At 43.9% G+C, this 19,018-nt stretch overlaps 1 protein-coding gene across 1 annotated transcript; it reads right to left on the reverse strand.

Annotated features, from left to right (window-relative positions):
• Window positions 1-4: 4 nt before the first annotated feature.
• MYCFIDRAFT_131801 (uncharacterized protein) lies at window positions 5-1,855 on the reverse strand (the record flags this gene model as incomplete). The annotated part of the gene is made up of 2 exons (XM_007924851.1): window positions 5-648; window positions 703-1,855. 2 exons carry the CDS (start codon window positions 1,853-1,855, stop codon window positions 5-7), a joined length of 1,797 nt encoding a protein of 598 aa, XP_007923042.1.
• Between the last annotated feature and the right edge of the window lie 17,163 nt (window positions 1,856-19,018).

Raw genomic sequence — 19,018 nt, forward strand, 5'->3', positions numbered from 1 at the left:
CGCTTTATGTTCCATGTCGCATATATTGAAATTGTGGATCCGGAAATGTCAAATCGCTGAAATCGGCGTACAGAAAGTCGTCAGGCAGGCCGTTGGCGGCTTGGAGATCGAAGACCCCACGGACATTGCCGTTGATGTTGCTGGCATAGTCTCTAACAGTAGCGAGTTCGGGGTTCGCGAAGGGACTTTCAGTCAGGACGGAATCCATTCCTAAAGCTGTTGTGCATTCGTTCAATTTTCTCATCAGCCCTGCAGTCATGCGCGTGATGGGGTGTGATGGTAATGCTGGTGTGCGAGCGAAGACAGCTAGGGCGGCGCTGATACGTCGAAAGTCTTCTTCGACATTGATTCCCAGCTGTTGGCTGTATTTCAGACATACGCCTAGAAGGAATTGGCCGGCGAAGGAGATCATGATGTGGAAGTATGCAGGCATGCCGAGGATGTGACTGCGGAAGGAGTCGTCTTCGGCTATCATGGTGAAGATTGTGACTGCGGCGTCGCGGGCTGTGAGGGCGGCTGACAAGAAGTAGGTCGGGATAGGGTTGTTCTCAATGCCACGGAAGACATGGTGTCCAAGGTAAAGCTTGGCAAACTGCCAATGTATTGTGAGACCAGCTAGTGGAAATGCTCCGATATGGTCATCAGGTTCTGGACGACAGGTCAGCAAATAATTTAAAGGTGAAATCTCGACGAAAGACTTACCAAACAGGGCGGACCATCTCGTATACCATGAATCCAGCTCCCTCACGAAATGTGATAGTTGAACGCTCAAGGTCTTGGAGACAGGCCTGATCGACTCGGACCCAAAAACGTCACGGATCTGTCCCATAATGACTAGCAACGAGACTTGTGACATGATTCTGATATCTTGAGATGTTACTGGTTCGCCACCAGATATGAACAGCTCTCTGTTCTCGACAGCTTCCTTTTCCTGGCGTAGGATCCGATCTCGATTATGCAGGATAGACAAGTGCTGATCACAAACATAGAGTAGGTACCAGAGCCGCACGCGATCCCTGATATCGCTGGTGTCGATTGCCGAGCCTGGCGAAGTGCTTGCTAGTAGAGCGGGCTCCGTGAGTCGGAGGAAATTTCGATGCAGTTTGAGATCTTTCGCTCGTCGGATAGCATCTCCCAATAGGATCCTCGACGCATCTGGAAGCCAAAATGCGCCAATACAGAGTGCTTTCACAAATTCCAGGTCGCGCTTCTCGAATAAAGATCCCGATACAATAGACCTGTACTCGCGATTACATGTATCAAACAAAGCCTTGTGCTCGGAATCGTGAAAAGCTGAAACAGTGCACATAGCAGCCAAGAGAGCTGGAGATGCTCGTCGCACTTCGTTCACGTCCTTGTATGAGCCTGTCACGCCGTACAAAAACCTATCCAGATGCAGCAAGTACTTCTTGACGAGCACTTCTGCGTCATCCAAGGAAATGAGGCCTTTGCTGATCATGTCGACCCTCTCGCTCCCTCGTCGTCGCAGCCTCTGGGGACTTTTGCCATTCATGGGCTCTTGGACACTTGTCAAGTACATATCCATTGGCGCCTGGGCAGTGGATGGCGATACCGGGGGCGAAAGCTCACACGTGCCTTCTTCGTTCGCGTCGCCGGCGATTTTGTTGTTTCTTCGACTGTTCTCAGCATTCTGCTTCTCAGAAGCTAGAGGCGGTGGAAGGTCAAGGTTCAGGTGCTGACATACGCTCTCCAAAGTGCTGTGGATGTTGACAAGGTCCTTCCCCAGGAGGGCAACCTGTTTGGAGTCTGCCACGGGGTGTCGCTGAGCAGTATGGAGAACGCATGGAATGCCTCTTCTTTGACACCGTGAGCAGGGCGGCTCCTCGTTGACCATCTCGCATTTTATTTTCTGGCCACGGCAGTTTGTACATGCTGCTGCTAGGCGTTTTGGCTCGGGTCGGTCTCCTTCTATTCCCGCGACTTCGCTGTGCTTTCGTTTCGGGTTGAGTGACATCTCGGGATTCTGGCTGTCACACTCAGCTGGTTTGATCGGAGACAGGTTTGTAGACATGCATGGATGTTGTGAAGATGCAGGGCAACTCATGTGGGAGCAGGGTCCATCGACAAAAGAGGAGTCGCGTGCGCCAAGGCGAGGTTCAGCCGTGCTCATCGCCATAGTCGGGGCGAGGCTATTCGAGAATCCACTCCGGTTATTCGAGAATCTACGGACCTAGGGCCGCTCCGGTCTCGGTGAGACTATATTGTTAGTAATCTACACTGTAGAACATCGCATAGTGACTTCTAATGCCTATGCTAGCTACTTAGTAGAATAATAATATAGGAAAGAAGAATTAAGTAAATAATAGACGTAGAATTCGACCCTATAGCTAATCTTAACTGTTCTAGGCATACTGCCTACCTAGCAAATAAGGTTCTACGACCCTCGTATTAACGTATAGTTCCTGCTATATAATCTTAGTATAATCTAGTATACCTACTAGCGCCGTAGGTACTAGTAGAGCCTTCGGAGCGAGCGGAGGTCCTTCCTAAGTAGGTAAATAAGTAGATATAGGGTTTCTATCGTAGGGCCTATACTTGTAATAGCTAGAGTAGCAGTCTATATTATCTTTTACGCACTTGTACCTCCTATAGGCTGTTTTATATATATAGCCCTTATATAAACGTTCTCCTTATAGTACTAGTAGCGGTAGAATAGGCCTCCCCGGCTTAGCCTGTCTTATCGCTTCTTACTAGTTAATAGCGGCCTATTTAGCGGCCTGTCTAGCGGCCTGTCTAGCGGCCTGTCTAGCGGCCTATCTAGCGGCCTATCTAGCGGCCTATCTAGCGGCCTGTTTAGCGGCCTATCTAGCGGCCTGTTTAATTAGCTTAGATCTAGTAGCCTTACGCCGAGTCGTACGACTAAGCCGCTTATTAATCCGCTTAAGTAGCTCTAAGGTACGGTAAGTTGTTATCTCGTTGCTATTATAATCGCTCCTTAGTACTCGCTAGTGCTTCTCGAATATATAAATAGTAAGAATGCCGGTTATAGACTCCTTAAGTGCTAGCATCTAGTATATACAATTCAAGCTATAGACCCTCCGATAATACTAGGTATAATCTAATAGCCTATAGTTATTAGACTTCCGCTTCTCGAGCTTAGCGCGTACGAGGGCCCTTCGCTCGGCTACTTTACGTAGAGCGAATGTACTAATATAGCTAACAACTTTAGCGTAGAATAGATCGCTTAAGAATACCGCTACTAGTCGTATAATCTCGAGTCTAACTATTGCTTAATAGCGGTTAACCTAATACTAGAAATAGGGCACTATCCGGTTAACAAAGCTATAGATATTATTCTTATAGGTCGTTAACTATGCCTTAATACTAGCGTAGTAACCTTCTACTAGCGAGGTTGTTATATTGCTAAAATAGCGTATCCTATTAATCTAGTACTTAATATAGTGCTATCGGTAAACCTACTATATATTAGCTATATAACTAGCTAGTATTTGCTAGTCCTTATTGTCCGAGTAGTCTCGTATAGGCTTACCTTTACGAGCGGCAATCTTGCCGCCCTCTAGGGCTTTCGAGTTAGTTGCAAACGACTTAACCGATAGCGAGTTAATAGCCTTATTAAATAGGTCTATAAAGTCCTATATAGCTATACTTAATAGCCTCCGCCTTGTTAATAGATTAGGTAGCCTAGTACTAAGGAAGGCCTTTGTATTAGCCTCTACTACGCGCCTAATATACTAGCGGTAGAGCTGTATATATAAATAAGTCTAGTCGCTTGCTAGTGCCTTTATTAGTGCCTTATTACAGTTATAGATTATAAGCCGAGGCTCTTCTACGCCTTATTCTAATAGCAACTCCTATATATAGCTAATAGCTATAGAATACTATTTAGTTGCCTATCTAGTAAAGGACGGAAACTAATACTACTACTACTACTAGTAGTAATAGTATAGGCAACCGAGGGTAATATAACCTATAGCAATATAGGCAGCTATGTTTAGTATAATAGGATAACGAGACTGTCGCTTAGACTAGTAACTAGAGCCCTACAACATAGGCATTATAGAAGTATAACATAAATAATGTGCTATACGAGATTAATACTCTATCTACTATATAGAAGGAGGCCTCTTATATAGGCTCAAAACTTAGCCTAGGTATATAGGGCCGGTTACTAGCTAATATCCCTCCCTTTCTTCGTATCTAACTAGACACGCTTTATATTGCGCGCTTAAAACAAATAAACAGTTATATAGGGTACCTTAGGCATCTTAGCTAAGGCTATTTTTTAGAAACTCCGTAATAATACCCCTAGGGTAGTATTGTTCCTAGATTCTATTAATATATAAAAACAACTTCCTAAGCAACTAATCTACTACGCTGTCTTACTACTGCTTTAATATACCGTAATCCTTACTAGCAATAACCTTATTAGCTAGTCGATTCTCCTAAACTCCTCCGTAGGTATTAAAGCTATTAGTACTAAAGTACTCTGCCTCGAAGTAAGCTTAATTAACGAGGAGGTTAGTAGCCTTATCCTATATAGACTTCTCCTACTCGCGTAGATAGTTGTTACGATATAATACTATTATATATACGATAGTAGGCAGCGGTTACTATCGACCGCTACGGTCGCTATTACTACTAATAGTAGGACTATTATATAGATAGCTTGCCTCGCGGTACCTTAGAGAATATATTAACTTTTATACCGTATAACCGTTACGATACCTTCGTACTGTAACTATATACCTAGCAACTTAGTAGCTTCGCTTAATACTTAGTTAGCTTCTATACTAACTACTAGTCCTCTACCCGAATCGACCCCGGTCGTTACGGCTACGACGAGAATCGACGTAATTAGCTACGAGTCCTACCGATCTTCCGCTAATTACTACGATTTAACTCCTACCTATTACGACAGTACCTATTCGATTTACTACCCTTCTATACTGTACCCTACCGACGCGCGAGCGCCTTATCGGCGATCCGGTTAGTACCCCGAGGAGATAGTAGTAGTAGTTTCTGCCTTTAGTAGCAATTGCCTACTATACCTAGGTTTAGGGGTAGCCGCTTTCCCTAGGAGGACCTGCCCCGATAAGCTACGCTCCTCCGCCTTAAGTAGGCTCTCCGTTATTATCCTCTATCTAGAGACTATCTCGCCTCTACCCTCTTACTAATAGTTTACCCGCTTGCCGTAGCTCCTTCGGACTCGCTTCTAACTCCGGTAGAAGCCTCGAAATTAGCTAAGCTAGCGGTTTAACTGCTGCCCTAGTACTATAATCTCGGATTGCTAGATATAGAGCCCTATATCCTACGTATCTGTTCCTATATTTAGAACTACGTCGATTATAGCGAGAACTTTGCGACCTAGCTTAGGGCAAAGTACGGCCGAATCGACTTACTTACCTTATACGTTCTATACTATTACCCGCTCGTAGGAAATCCGCCGCCTCTATAGGCTAAGATCGAGGAACTCTACCTAGACGCCCTTAACGGTTATAACTTCCTAGGGTAGTAGGTAGTAGATAAAGGAATTCTAACTAAATCGGTTAAGGAGCTTAAAGCCGCGCTCCTAATAGTATACGATTTACGCTATTACTGTTAATTCTACCCGGATATCTATCTACTACCTATAGTAGAGCAGCGCCTACTAGCCCGACCGGCTTAAGTTCTACCGCGGCCTACGGTTTCGCCTATTACTATAGTAGAAATAACCGTACCGCCGGAATAGCGTCCCGGTTCGCCTAATAGCTTGCTTAAATCGGTTTTCTTATAGAGGCTACTTAAGCTACAATACCCGGCGGACGAGAATCCTTAGAAGCTAAGAGGGCCTCTATCTAAGACTTCCCTTAAGGAACCGTTAACCGGGCCTTCCGATCTGTCGACGTCGCCGTTCTAGGACATCGGTCGCGGCTAATTGCCTCTAATAAACGACGGCCTCGCCGACCCGTAGGCTAACGAGCCGCGTAGTCGTTTCTAATATCGTACCCTAGTAGATGCCTTATAGATAACTAAGGAGATCGATAGGGCGAATATCGCTATATAACAAAACCGTTAGCGTTATAATTATCTTCGCGAATTAGCTAGACGGAGAGGAGTCTATCTTAACGAAGTCGTATTAGACTTTCTAATAAAATAGGCGATTTTACTACTATCGGCTACGCGTAAGCTAAGTCCGCCCTAGCTAAATCTAGGTTAATACGATTACTAGTAGAGGGTAGACATATATATAAATGCCCGTAGGTATAGCCGCTTATATCGGGGCGGCTTTACGCTAGGCGATCCGCCTAGTAATCCGCCTAGTAATCCTCCTAGCAACCCTACCGGTAACCCTTCTAGCAATTCGTCGGTCTATCCGCCGCTACTACTAGCTAGTAACTTCGATCTAGGCGATCCCTCTCGCGAGCTAGCGTAGGATTAGTCTTTGCCCTTTCCGCTATTAGACCTATAGGGTCTACTACGGGAAGGTAGGAAGTAACGCCGGAAACACCGTTAGTATCGGGGTAATCCGAGTAAGAATAGATCCTCGTCGGATAGCGAGGATTCGGACGACTCCGATTAATCCTCGTCGGATAATAATAGCTCCTTAGATGCTAGTTATTATAGATACGCTCGCCGTCGTAGATACTATTAGCATTATCCGGACTACGTCGCGGAATCGCTAGTTTCTAAAGCGAGTTATATCTAGGGGCACTACGCCCGCCCCTAGCGACTACGGTTCGATCTAGCGTATCTCGGGTTCTTCGATCCTCTACTTAGCGTTACAGATTATAGCGAGGGAGACTACGCCTTAGTCGGGAACAAGATAATATACCGTTTAGTATATACTTTTATCGAAGCGGCGAAGGATTATACTTATATTATAGAGCGAGAGACAGTTCGTTTTAATCTCTCTCTTTACTTTCGAGGGATAGCGCTTAGTTAGTATTATAGTTACCTTTCTAGCTGTAACTAAGCAAAGCTCCGCGGCGGATACGGTCTAAAGCGCTAGGAACGTTATCTTAGTAAGAAATAGAAGGTCCCTTCGATAAAGGCGATAGATCTCCTCGATAAGTAACGCTACGACCGGTAGAATATCGCTTTAGGGCGTTTAGTAACGGACTTTATTATTAAGACGGTACGACTCGCTAAGGATACTAGTATACAGAAATCGAACTAGCTCTTAGAAGCTTATCGTCGAATAGACCCGCGCCTCTAATTAAACATAGACGAGCTAAATTGTCGTATAAAGGTCGATAAGTAGGTTACGTACTATAAGAAGTAGGTATTAATCTAAGAGTATATACTTTCGTTATTGTCTAATCGTCGCTAAGACGCTACAACTAGGAATAATAGCCGCGCTAGTAAGGCTACCTAGTAGAACTAATACGAAGGGAACGCCTCTTATACCCTAGCGAGCTTCGCTCCGGTAAGAGTATACCCTAACTACTAGAACCGCGATATCGACCGACCGAACCTACTACGCCTTACTAACGCCTATTAGTAGAATCGCCTACCTAATACCCCTTAGCAGAATCGCCTACCGCTAGTAGGAAATAGTAAAGGACCGTTAAAGGGTAGCATCCCTATCTTTCTTTCGAAAGACCTAAAGCGAGTCGATTCGCGCCTATTTAATCGATAGGATAGAAAGCGTAACGATCGAGCTCGTAAGTAGGCTAACTTTGCCGATAATAGTAAGAAAGTAGGCGATACTATAAATAATACTAACTAAGCCGACGACGGCTATTAGGAGAATAGTTAGGAGGATAATAGAAGAACCGACGCAGATAATTATAGCTATTTTAGTAACGCCGGAGAAGACGCCGACTACTTTACCGACTTATACGACTCCGATCCGGGCTTAGGAGCGTACTTTGCGGGCGTAGGCGACTGCTCGCTATTAGCGTTAAACTCGGTACTATAGGCTAAAGCGTTACTACTAGCAGCGATCTAACTATTTGCCTCTACGAAGTACGCTTATAAGGTCTATAGGCGGCGATTTAAGTTAGGTAACCTTCTATACTAGCATATTCGTAAGGAGTATATAGAGGCGGCGACGCCTTCTACTATTATCGAACGCATATTAGCAAACCCGGAAGTAATTTAGTCGAAGGCGCCTCCGTTAGCTTAGTAAGGTTATATATTCCGGAATTAGTAATATATAACTTTCCCTCTTCGGTTGTTACTATCCGGCACATCTATATAGGTCTGCCTAGATACCGGCTATACGCTTACTATTACGGAAAAAGACTTCGTTTTAAGCTATTACCTAGACGTAGAGGTACGTAAGCTACGCGAACTAATCGAAATCGGCGGTATTGCCGGCGCGTATCGCTCCGGGGAATACGTCGTATTAGACATGTTTGTCCTAGTAGCGAAGATAGACGGTATAGTCTCCCTAGTGCGAATAACTCGTAAGGTTTACCTAGTTCCTAAACTAAAGGCAAAAATCCTAGTCGGTATAGATACGATTACTCTAGAGGGAATAAAGATCGATATTCCCGTACGAACGGTTACTATAGCTAGTTAGGACAACGCCCGCTTTAAAGTAGCTATTAAGCGTAAGAAAGGGAAGTCGGTTTAGCGCCCCGTAAGGCTAGCGAAGGACGTAACATTAGCGCCGCGTACGGTCGCCCTCGCGCTAGTTAAGTATAGCGGTAACCTCCCTAAGGGCCGGGATTTTATTCTTAACGCCGGTTTCTTAGTCTAGCTAACTAGCAATATATAGGGATTGTCGTTACAAGCTCCGCCGTTAGTAACGGCGTATAATTAGGTCGTAGACGCTAATTTTTCTTATATATATATTCGTAACGATACGACGACTCTAGTAACGATTCGAGCCAGATAGCTACTCGGTTCGTTAAGTAATAGGACTATCGCTAGGGCCTACTATATCGACGTAGCCGACTATAGGCTAGCGGGATTAAGTCCTAACGCTTTTACGGCTACGCGGGATATACTAAATACGTAGTAGGAATACCGGTATACTATAGGCGTAACGATCTACGGTAACGATAACTAGGCAGACTAAATTGCTATAGCAGTCGAGCGGTACCTAGAGCTTTTTACTAATCGCTAAACGGTCGTTAATATTCCCGAGTACGATTATATACCTATCCTAACTATACTAAATTACCTAGATCTGTTGCCGCCTCCCCGTATAATTAACCTAGGTAAGAGGGATCGTAAAGTAGTAGACAAGATATATAACGACCTATACCGCTAGGGGAAGATATAGTATATAACCGAGCCTACGCCCTTCGGCTTTCTAGTATTTATCGTATAGAAGCGCGTTGCTAACGGTAAAGGTAGTATAATTAATAAGCTACGGGCAGTAGTCGATATCCGCGCCTTAAATAAGGTAACGATCCCCGATAGCTATTAGATACCGCTCTAGGCGGATCTTTTTATATAATTAGTAGAGTGCTAGTATATTAGAACTATAGACTATCTAACCTTCTTCTACTAATAGGGCGTAAAACCTAAGGATCGTTATAAGTTAACGATTAATACTTATCGTAGCTAGGAACAGTATAAGGTCGCTATTATAGGATATTCGAACAGTATCTAATTCGTATAGCGGAAGCTAGATTAGATCCTTCGCGACTGTCGTAGCTTTACGCGAGCTTATATCGACGATATCGTAGTATTTTCGCAGACGCTACCTAAGTATCTCGATTATCTAGAAGCGGTCTTCTAGAGATTAGACGCCGTAAGGATTAGTATTAGTCCGAAGAAGACTTTCTTAGGCTTCCCCTCTGCGACCCTTTTAGGTTAGTACGTTAGCGGCCTCGGTTTAGCTGCGAGTAAGGAGAAAATCGCAGCGATTACCTTACTTTAGTTCCCGGAAAACGTATAGAAGCTAGAGTATTATCTCGGTCTAACTAATTAGTTACGGTAATATATCCTATACTACGCGTAGATAGCGGCGCCTCTATAGGCGGAGAAGACACGCTTATTAAAAGGGGCGCTAGTTACCGGCAATAGTCGTCGCCGGTACGTCGCTATTACGACGCTAGGTAAGAACAATTAGTACCGCGACGAGCTAGTAAAAGCGTTTCGCTTATTGTAATCGATATTCTATAAGCCCTTCTTCCTATACTATTTCGACCCTAACTATCGCTTATACGCTAATATAGATTCCTCTAAAGAGTTTAGCTATAGCGTAGTACTCTACTATATCGATAGGGACCTAGACCCTATTCTATCTAAGGGAAAGGCGTAGTTGTTTCCTTACTACAAGGTTTAGCCTATTTTGTTCTTAAGCCGAGGCCTAACTTAGGCAAAGATACGATATTAGCCGATAGAGCTCGAATACTCGGGAATCGTATAGATACTAAAGAAGGTAGGCTATTTAATATATACTTTATCGAGGCCGACGACTATCTTTATAGACTACTATACTACGGTCGGTCTTACTAACTCGGTATCGATAACTACGACTACCGATATAGGTAAGTAGAACCTAAAATTAGTAAAGGTATCGATATTCCTTTCCTAATATCGAGTTAATATAGTTTACCGCCTAGGGCGGATATACCTAGTTCTAGACGCCCTTAGTCGACTTCTAGGGGATACGGAGTCGCCTAAGTTAACGCTAGACGAGGAGAACTTAGACCCGCTCTCTTACTATGCCGACGTTATACCCTCTTTAGCCGATCTAGAGGAAGTAGCCTACTTCTATATAATATTAGTAGAGCTAGATCTAGATTTCCGACGTCGGTTAAACTAAGCGTACGATAACGACGAACATTAGTCTAGGGTTTTACGACTAGTTCGATAAGCGTAGGCGTAGAATGCTTTAGAGCGTCTCTATTCGGAGGGAGCTAATATACCTTTAGTAACGAAAACGCTAGTTCGGTATAAGGGTAGCAAAAATCCGGACCTATTCGTAGGTAATAAGTTTAATAGTCTACTAGGTATTCGATTCTTCGAAAGGGACGGCCTTTTATATTTCTATAACTAATCTTTAGGGCGCGAGCGACTCTATATCCCTCGGGCCTTAATAAGCGAGATCTTCGAGTAGGCTTACGATAACCGTTGCTACTAAGGCTTTTAGCGCGTCTTCGACCGCATTTAGGCTTCCTTCTTTATATATCGACTCGCTCGCTACCTTCGCCTCTATTTAGATTATTATTACTAGTATCTCCTTTTACGTACCCCCCGATACGCTCCTTACGGCGAACTTTACCTAATCTAGAATCCGGAGGGCCTATACTATACTATAACGATAGATCTCGTAACTGCCTTACTAGTTACGACTAATAGATTTAATATACTATATACGATTACTTATAAGACGTCTAAGCGGGTAGTAGTCGTCCTAGGCAAAGAGGACTAGAAGGCCTACGACTAGGGCATCGCTCTAATCGATAGGCTTTGCTTAATAGATATAAGTTTGCCGGTAGTACTTATCGCTAATCGTAATCCTCGCTAGCTAAGCGACTTCTTTAAGAGCGTTTTCTCGCGCCTACGTACGAAGCTAGCTACGTCTACGGCCTACTACCCTTAAACCGATAGTTAATCCGAGCGAACTAACTAAACGGTCGAGACGGTAATTCGTTACTAGTTAGCGGATTATCCTAGTAAGGATTAGACGACGTTTATCCTATAGCTATAGGCTACGCTTAATAACTCCTGCAATACGACTACCGGTTAGTCGCCGAACGAGGTTACTACGGGCGTAAGGACGAATCTCGACTCGCTCGATATACTATACGACTATCCGTATAATAGGGCGGCAGCGCGTAGTCGTATCTAGAAGGAAGTCTAGGACGCGATTACTTAGGCGAACGTAAAAATAAAAGAATAGTATAATAGCAAGTATAAGCCCCTATTCCTTAAGCTAGGTAACCGTATTATACTTCGCCTATACTATAGTTACGAAGTGCTAGGTTAGTCGTATAAGTTTAGCTACTGTTTTAAAGGGCCTTTTACGGTTCTCGAGAAAGTCGGACGACTAGCCTACTATCTCGAGTTGCCGCTATTAATGCGTATCTATCCGGTAATATCGGTTTCGTAGTTAGAAAAAGCTCCTAAAGACCTAGATCCTTTTAAGAGAACTGTTAATTACTAGCCCCCGCCTATCGTAGCTAAGGACGGTCTAGGTTCTAGTAACGAGAGCGATTCTTACGAAATCGAGCGCTTTCTCGGGCGACGGACTGTCGTCCGAAGAGGCTAGCCTATTCTCTAATACCTAGTAAAGTAGAAGGGCTATAGGAGCGCCTATAATATATAGTATAATATTAACAACTTAACGGGCGCAAACGATCTATATAAAATCTACGATAACGTATACCCTCTAGAGGAGGCACCGCTATCCCGTACCCTCTATAGGGTAGTAAAGCGGACGAGAGCTCGCTAGCCTTTTTTAGAGGTTACTAGCTCCGCCGATAAAGGCAAGGCTAGGCAATCCCTCGCGGTTCGTCGCAAATCGATATAACTCCGCGGCGCGACTCCTCCTTCGGAGTTGTAATCCGCCTAGGCGTATCCTTATATCGTTATTGTAACTACGTTACTTAGGCAACCGTTATACGTAGACGCGGGCTATTCCTTATTTAGTATCGATCTTTCCGGTATCCTACGATAAGAGAGCTTTCTATTAATTACCGACGACGAATAGAAATAGCCCTCGAGCGCGAGAACCGCGTCCGTCGCGGAGAACGTAAAGTAGTAGCTTTTTAGTAAAAATTTCTATAGTACTAATCGCGATATAAGCGCCTAAACGTTATATTATTCGAGGCGGATTTATAACGCGCGTCTCGCCTATACCGTAAGGCCGATACGTTCGACCTCCTCTAAGGAGCGATAACCGAGAAATATCGTAGAAGCGAGGATCGAGACCCTTAGGATACTACGATAGGGAATAGTAAGATTAACGCTCCTTACGGGGAACCGCTACTATTAGACGGTCTAGGATCGGCCGGATAGTCCTTATTTATTACTAGCTTAACGCCTACGCCTAAGCTAGAGAGTAAGGCAAGTAATAAGAGTATAGTATTAGATACTACGGTCGGGAATTATACGGCTACGCCTAAGCTAGAGGACCTAACGGATAAGGCGGATATAGTATTAGATACTACGGTCGAGAGTCGTACGGCCGCGCCGGAGCTAGAGAATATAACGGATAAGAAAGATATAGTATTAGACGAAACGGTCGAGAATCGTATAGCCGCGCCGGAGCCTAAGAACGTAACGAGTAGAGAGAATATAGCCTTAGATATCCTAATCGAGATTCCTACGATCGCGGCTAGGCCTAAGGATATAACGAGTAGAGAGGAGGCAGCTATAGACCTTTCGATCGAGGTTCCTACGCTCGCGGCTAAGCTTAAGAATATAACGAATAGAAAGAATATAGCGCCTAGCGCTACGGTCGAGATACGTACGGCTACGCCTAAGCTAGAGGATATAGGGAACGCGATAAAGGATTCGGTAGGCAAAGAAGATATAATAGCGGATTAGATCGGCGAGTATCGTAGAGAGATAGATAACGCCGCGCTCGACCTATAATAACTATAGCTAGAGGAAAACGATACTAACCTAACGTAGACGCTAGAAGGCTTTATAATTCTCGCTACGGTAGAAGGCAATATCCGATAGATCTTTTATAGGGCGCTATAGCTTATTTCTACCGATAGTAGCTTAAGTACTAGCGAGGTTTAGACGGTATTAAGCTATACCGCCGAGGATAGGTATATACGGCCTTTCCTAATATTTACCGAGGACGGATCCGATATAGAGCTATACTACGTATTAACGGACGCCGGCCGACAACTATTATAACGATATGTACCGTTATTCCTAGGTCGTAGTCGTATTAACGAAACGCTAATAGCAGGCTTAGTACTATTGCCCCTAGCGGATAAGGTAGACGAGTCCGATTAGGAATCGCTTAATATAATAGCTCGGCCGCAATCGTAGAGAACGTAGGGTAGTAAGTTTAGTACGGCGTAGCGTTAGACTATCGCTAACCTGTCGATAGTGCTTCCGAATCTAGACTATCCGCTCTCCGATATTAGACGGTTTTTATTTCTAAAATATTACGTACCGGCGGTTATCGCGGCGGTTAATCTAGACTACGTTTTCGATAGGAAGTCGTTTATATAGGCGGTTATAGCGCTTACTACGAAGAAGAAATAGTTAACGGAATTAGCGAAGGTATTACTAGGCGAGGGCCGATAGACAGGTCGAGCACTCTATAAGGCTATAGCCGACTATTTTATTAATAACGGCGACCCTCCGCTGTACTATTTAGGTAAATAGGAGTTTGTTTAGAAGGGCAAAGCGTTAGAGGTTAGGATTCCGGAGGCCGAGAAGCTATAGGATACTATACCTAGCTTCTTTGCCCTCTACCGTAACGCCGCGGCCTACGCGTCTAGTAGCCCGGTTAATAGTATAGAAAGCGGCCCGACTAATCCCGTTAGCGCGTAGCCTCTTTATACGCCTTCGGCTTTAGAATCGGTACTACCCTTAATAATACCCGTAAATCGACCGGCTTCGCTAAAATTACTATCTTCGCTAGCGCGTACCCTTCCTAATTTACCGCTACTATAGGTACTAGCTTCCCTAACGTAGGCGCCGAGTAACGGCTTACTATAAGCGCCTGCGCTAGCTCCCCCTAAGCTACTTACTACTCCGATCGAGTCGGTATACGAAGAATACCTAGACCCTTCCCCTAAAGAACTTAAGTTTAAGCGACGGCGGCTCCGAGGGTAGCGCTCGCGATAGACTTTAATTAATAAGCGTCTTCTTCGTACTAACGAGACACCCGAACAAGCGGCAATCTAGTAGTACGTAGAATACGAGGACTATAATAAGAAAGTCGATATACTAATTGCCGCTAATCCTATAGAGCGTAATAAGACTAAAGATATACGCTTTATCTAGGCCGCGAAACTCGTACGTAACGCGTACGCCGAGGACGTAGACGGTCGACTGCCTAATCTCTTTTACCTACGCCTACGTAAGCGAATCGTCGAATACTATCTAGTAAGGCTTTAGTATTACCTATACTATCTATACCTTACCGCGGGCGATCGGCGCTTCTAGATTCTACGCGAATTGTATTAGTATATAGGTAAGCTAGTTACTAATTTTAAAAACCTACTCTTTACGTAGCCGTACTCCTTCCGAATCGTAAACGACGATTACGCCCGTAAATACTCTATCTTTAGGACCGACCTCTACTCGGACGGTTACAATACGTAGTAGGAGATCTAGGCGATACGCTTTAGCGAGTACGCGGTACTTACGATAGCGGGCGAATTAAAGGAGCTCCCTAAATTAGCTAACCTTAACGCGAACTTTCTACTAACTATTACTTTCTACTACGCGAAGTTGTAATATCTACTTCTAGTAAACATTATTCGCTTACGTAAGAATTTCCTTAGCTTAAGCACTTATACTAGCGACCTACGATTCTAGCTAGTACCGTCTCTAATTCGTAATAGAGTAGTCGGTCTTATAGTACGCGCTATCCTATACTTCCTATAGACGGTTAACCTCGTACGAGAGTAGTTCGACCGCTACGTCTTAGAAGAACATCGCGATAGCATTATAGTAGGCGGTTACCTAGTCTTATATAAGCGTAGCAAGAACGGTAAGGATGTCTCCTACCGCGATTACGGTAAGGAATACTAAAAGACGGGCAAGCGACCTATTAGTAAACACGTCGGAGCGATAAAGCATTATAAGATCGACCTAACTACCTACGGCGAAGTCTAATTCTTATAGATAGTAGCTACCGGACGACTCTTAATAGTACGCCTACCTCTACTAGACTCCTAGCTTAAGGACTATACCGTTTAGCTACTACTAATTAGTATAGAGCTTAGTGCCTAGTCGGCTATATAGCTCTATAAGTAGTATAAGTCCTTCCTAAACTCTAGTAGTCTGCCCTACCTATACCGTCGTAACCTAGGTCGCCCGGCTATTACCTAGGACGTCGTCGCTTATACCTAGCAGTATATTATAGTCCGTAACGCCTATACGCTTCGCGGCGAGGGCTATATATCCGCCCTCTATACTAATAAGGCGCTTACGGATACGAAGGCTACTAATACGTCGCGTACGGAACAGTACGCTTAGCTTACTAGTAGCGGTCGCTACTAGAACGGTACCTATGCCGCTAATAAGGGCAAAGGCATGCCTCTACTACTCCTTAACCGTTAATGCCCGGTAGACTTTAGCCTAGTCTACTAGCTAACTTAGATCGATCTGGTATACGCCTTATCTACCTTTATCGCCTATATCTAGACGCTTAAGGACGGCGCTATCCCTAATAGATTAGAGCCCGCGCTAACGCTATAGTTCTACAATTTGCTAAAAACGGCCTCTACCGATCTAGTCTTCGATCCTTTAGGCGTCTAGGAACGTATTATATAGAGTAATACTATTTTTAAGTACGATAAGATAGTAACGAATAAGAATTACTAGTAGTATAATATCGACTATACTTAGGATCCTATAGGCGCATTCCTAGTACTATTACCTAACTACTCGCTAGACGAGACCGACCTTACTAACGCGCGCCTTTTTAGCAAAATTATCCCTCTAGAGCTCGCGACTCGGGCTAAGCCGGTTGCCCCGCTAACTAAGGCGATCTAGCTAAATTCCTCGCGCGTATTACTATCGACTAAGTTAAACACTCGCTAGAAGCTAACCGCTAGCCCGTTCTTAGCGCCTCGCCTACCGTCGAAGATGCCGCTACTATCTAACCTATTCTCTACGCCTACGAAGGCTCTAGTTGCGGCTTAGCTACTACCGCCTAATAATACGGTTGCGTAGCTATAGTACAAGCTCCTATCGCTTCCGATACGCTTACTACCTCTACCCGCCCTATAGGAAAATACTATAGGCGCGTATAGATAGTACTAATATAATGCGACGGCAATTAGTATACGTACGCTTAACTTATAAGCTCTCTACTATATGCGCTAGTCCGAGTTAGTAGTAACCGAGGTATACTAGCTTTAATAGATGCTAGCTAAGGCACAGATCCGCGAAGCAACTAAGCGCTAGATAGCCTAGTAGTATCGTCTTTCCGCTATAGTCTTAAAGGAGTCGCTTATGCTATCGCTAACCTATCTTTACTACGATTTCTTACGCGTCGCGCCGTAATAGGCAATCCCTATACTATACCTAATTAACGAGGACGCTTTTAAGCTACTCGGCGGTGTATAAGGCAATGCTACTAAGGATAAGATTACGAAGCTTAACGTATAGATAGCCGACTACTTCAAGCTATATAGTACTATACGCGACGCCGATACGCTACTATTGCTAGGTACCGACTTCCCTAATATCCCTATCGATTAGTTAGACCGCGCTACTACTATAGCGGACGCAGTTAATACCTCGCTATCCGACGACAAGACTATAAAGACCGTCGCGCCTTAGCTATAGCTAAAGGCGGTTTAGACTATACTAACTAGCTTACGCGACGCTCTTCGTAACCGTCGCAATAAGCAAGTATAAAACCGACGTAGTTATTACTAGAGAGACACGATTCTATACCTAGCATTACCGTTCTAGTATACTATTTAGGCTTAGCCTTTATACGACGCTATTACGCTCTTTTGCCTTAAACCTTCCTATAGTGCGGCCTACTAAGGACCTTTGTTTTAGGACACTATAGACAGTGCCTACCTTTTTTATAAAGGGGGAGGCTATTACGATATAACACTATTATATATACGATAGCAGGTAGCGGTTACTATCGACCGCTACGGTCGCTATTGCTACTAATAGTAGGACTATTATATAGATAGCTTGCCTCGCGGTACCTTAGAGAATATATTAACTTTTATACTATATAACCGTTACGATACCTTCGTACTATAACCGTATGCCTAGTAATAGTCCTTAAGCTCCTCCTTACTAAACTAGAGGATTTATTTAACTTCGTTCTAAATAACGTAACTTAACTAAGGAATTCTGCCAACTAGGGCATCGGAAATGTAACTAAGGCCTTCGACTAAGATAGCGGTAGGGAAGGCGAACGGTACGAAGGTATTAGAACCTAGAAGGGCGGTTAGATTGCGGTACGCCTTAGCAATCTTAGCGACGGTTAAGTTGTCGTAGCCCTTAATCTTAGTGCTATCGATAATACGAGAGTAGCCTAGGTCGATTAATATATAGTCGCTCTCGGGCTTTAGATTACTATACGGAAGGTATAGTATCTAAATAGAGACCTCGCATTCCTTTAGAGGGTTAAGGATCTACTAAGCTACCTCGCCTTTATTAGGCTAACTATTAAATATATAACTAAGGTCGTCGTTAGTAAGGTACTTATTAGTAAGCTTACTAATCTTGTTTAGTAGAACTAGGCTACGGGCATTAAGCTTCTTAACCTAGTTCTCGAAGACCTCTAGTTCGTATATACCCTCGATAATAGTTAAACAGGCAGTCTTATCTTTAGATATAAGAGAAACCTTAATACGTAGATAGCTAGCACCCTTACTAGCTACGAGCTTAACTATATCTTGTCCGAGACGAGAAGTCTCCTTAGTAGGGCAGTTCTTATAACCGCTATTACCTACCTTAAAGTACTTAGTAGGCTTAGGGACGGAGATAAGCTTATATACGTAATTAGGTCGAAGGGTAACGGCTAAGAGCTATAAGGCGGGATACTAACGGACGATTTAGTTGCTTACTCTATAGGTTTAAAGAGCATTGCGGCCTTCCTACTTAGACTTAGGCAGTTTACGCATATACTAAAAGAATATATGCTAGGCATACGGTTATAGTACGAAGGTATCGTAACGGTTGTATAGTGCAAAAGTTAATGCATTCTCTAAGGTGCCGCGAGGCAAGCTATCTATATAATAGTCCTACTATTAGTAGCAATAGCGACCGCAGCGGTCGATAGTAACCGCTGCCTACTATCGTATATACAATAGTGTTATATCGTAATAGCCTCCCTCCCTACAAAAAAGGTCGGCACTGTCTATAGTGTCCTAAAACAAAGGTCCTTAGCAGGCCGTACTATAGGAAGGTTTAAGGCAAAAGAGCGTAATAGCGTCGCACAAAGGCTATACTACTAAGGATAAGATCGCAAAGC

This window comes from Pseudocercospora fijiensis (genome assembly GCF_000340215.1).
Source record: "Pseudocercospora fijiensis CIRAD86 unplaced genomic scaffold MYCFIscaffold_2, whole genome shotgun sequence".
Lineage (NCBI taxonomy): Eukaryota > Fungi > Ascomycota > Dothideomycetes > Mycosphaerellales > Mycosphaerellaceae > Pseudocercospora > Pseudocercospora fijiensis.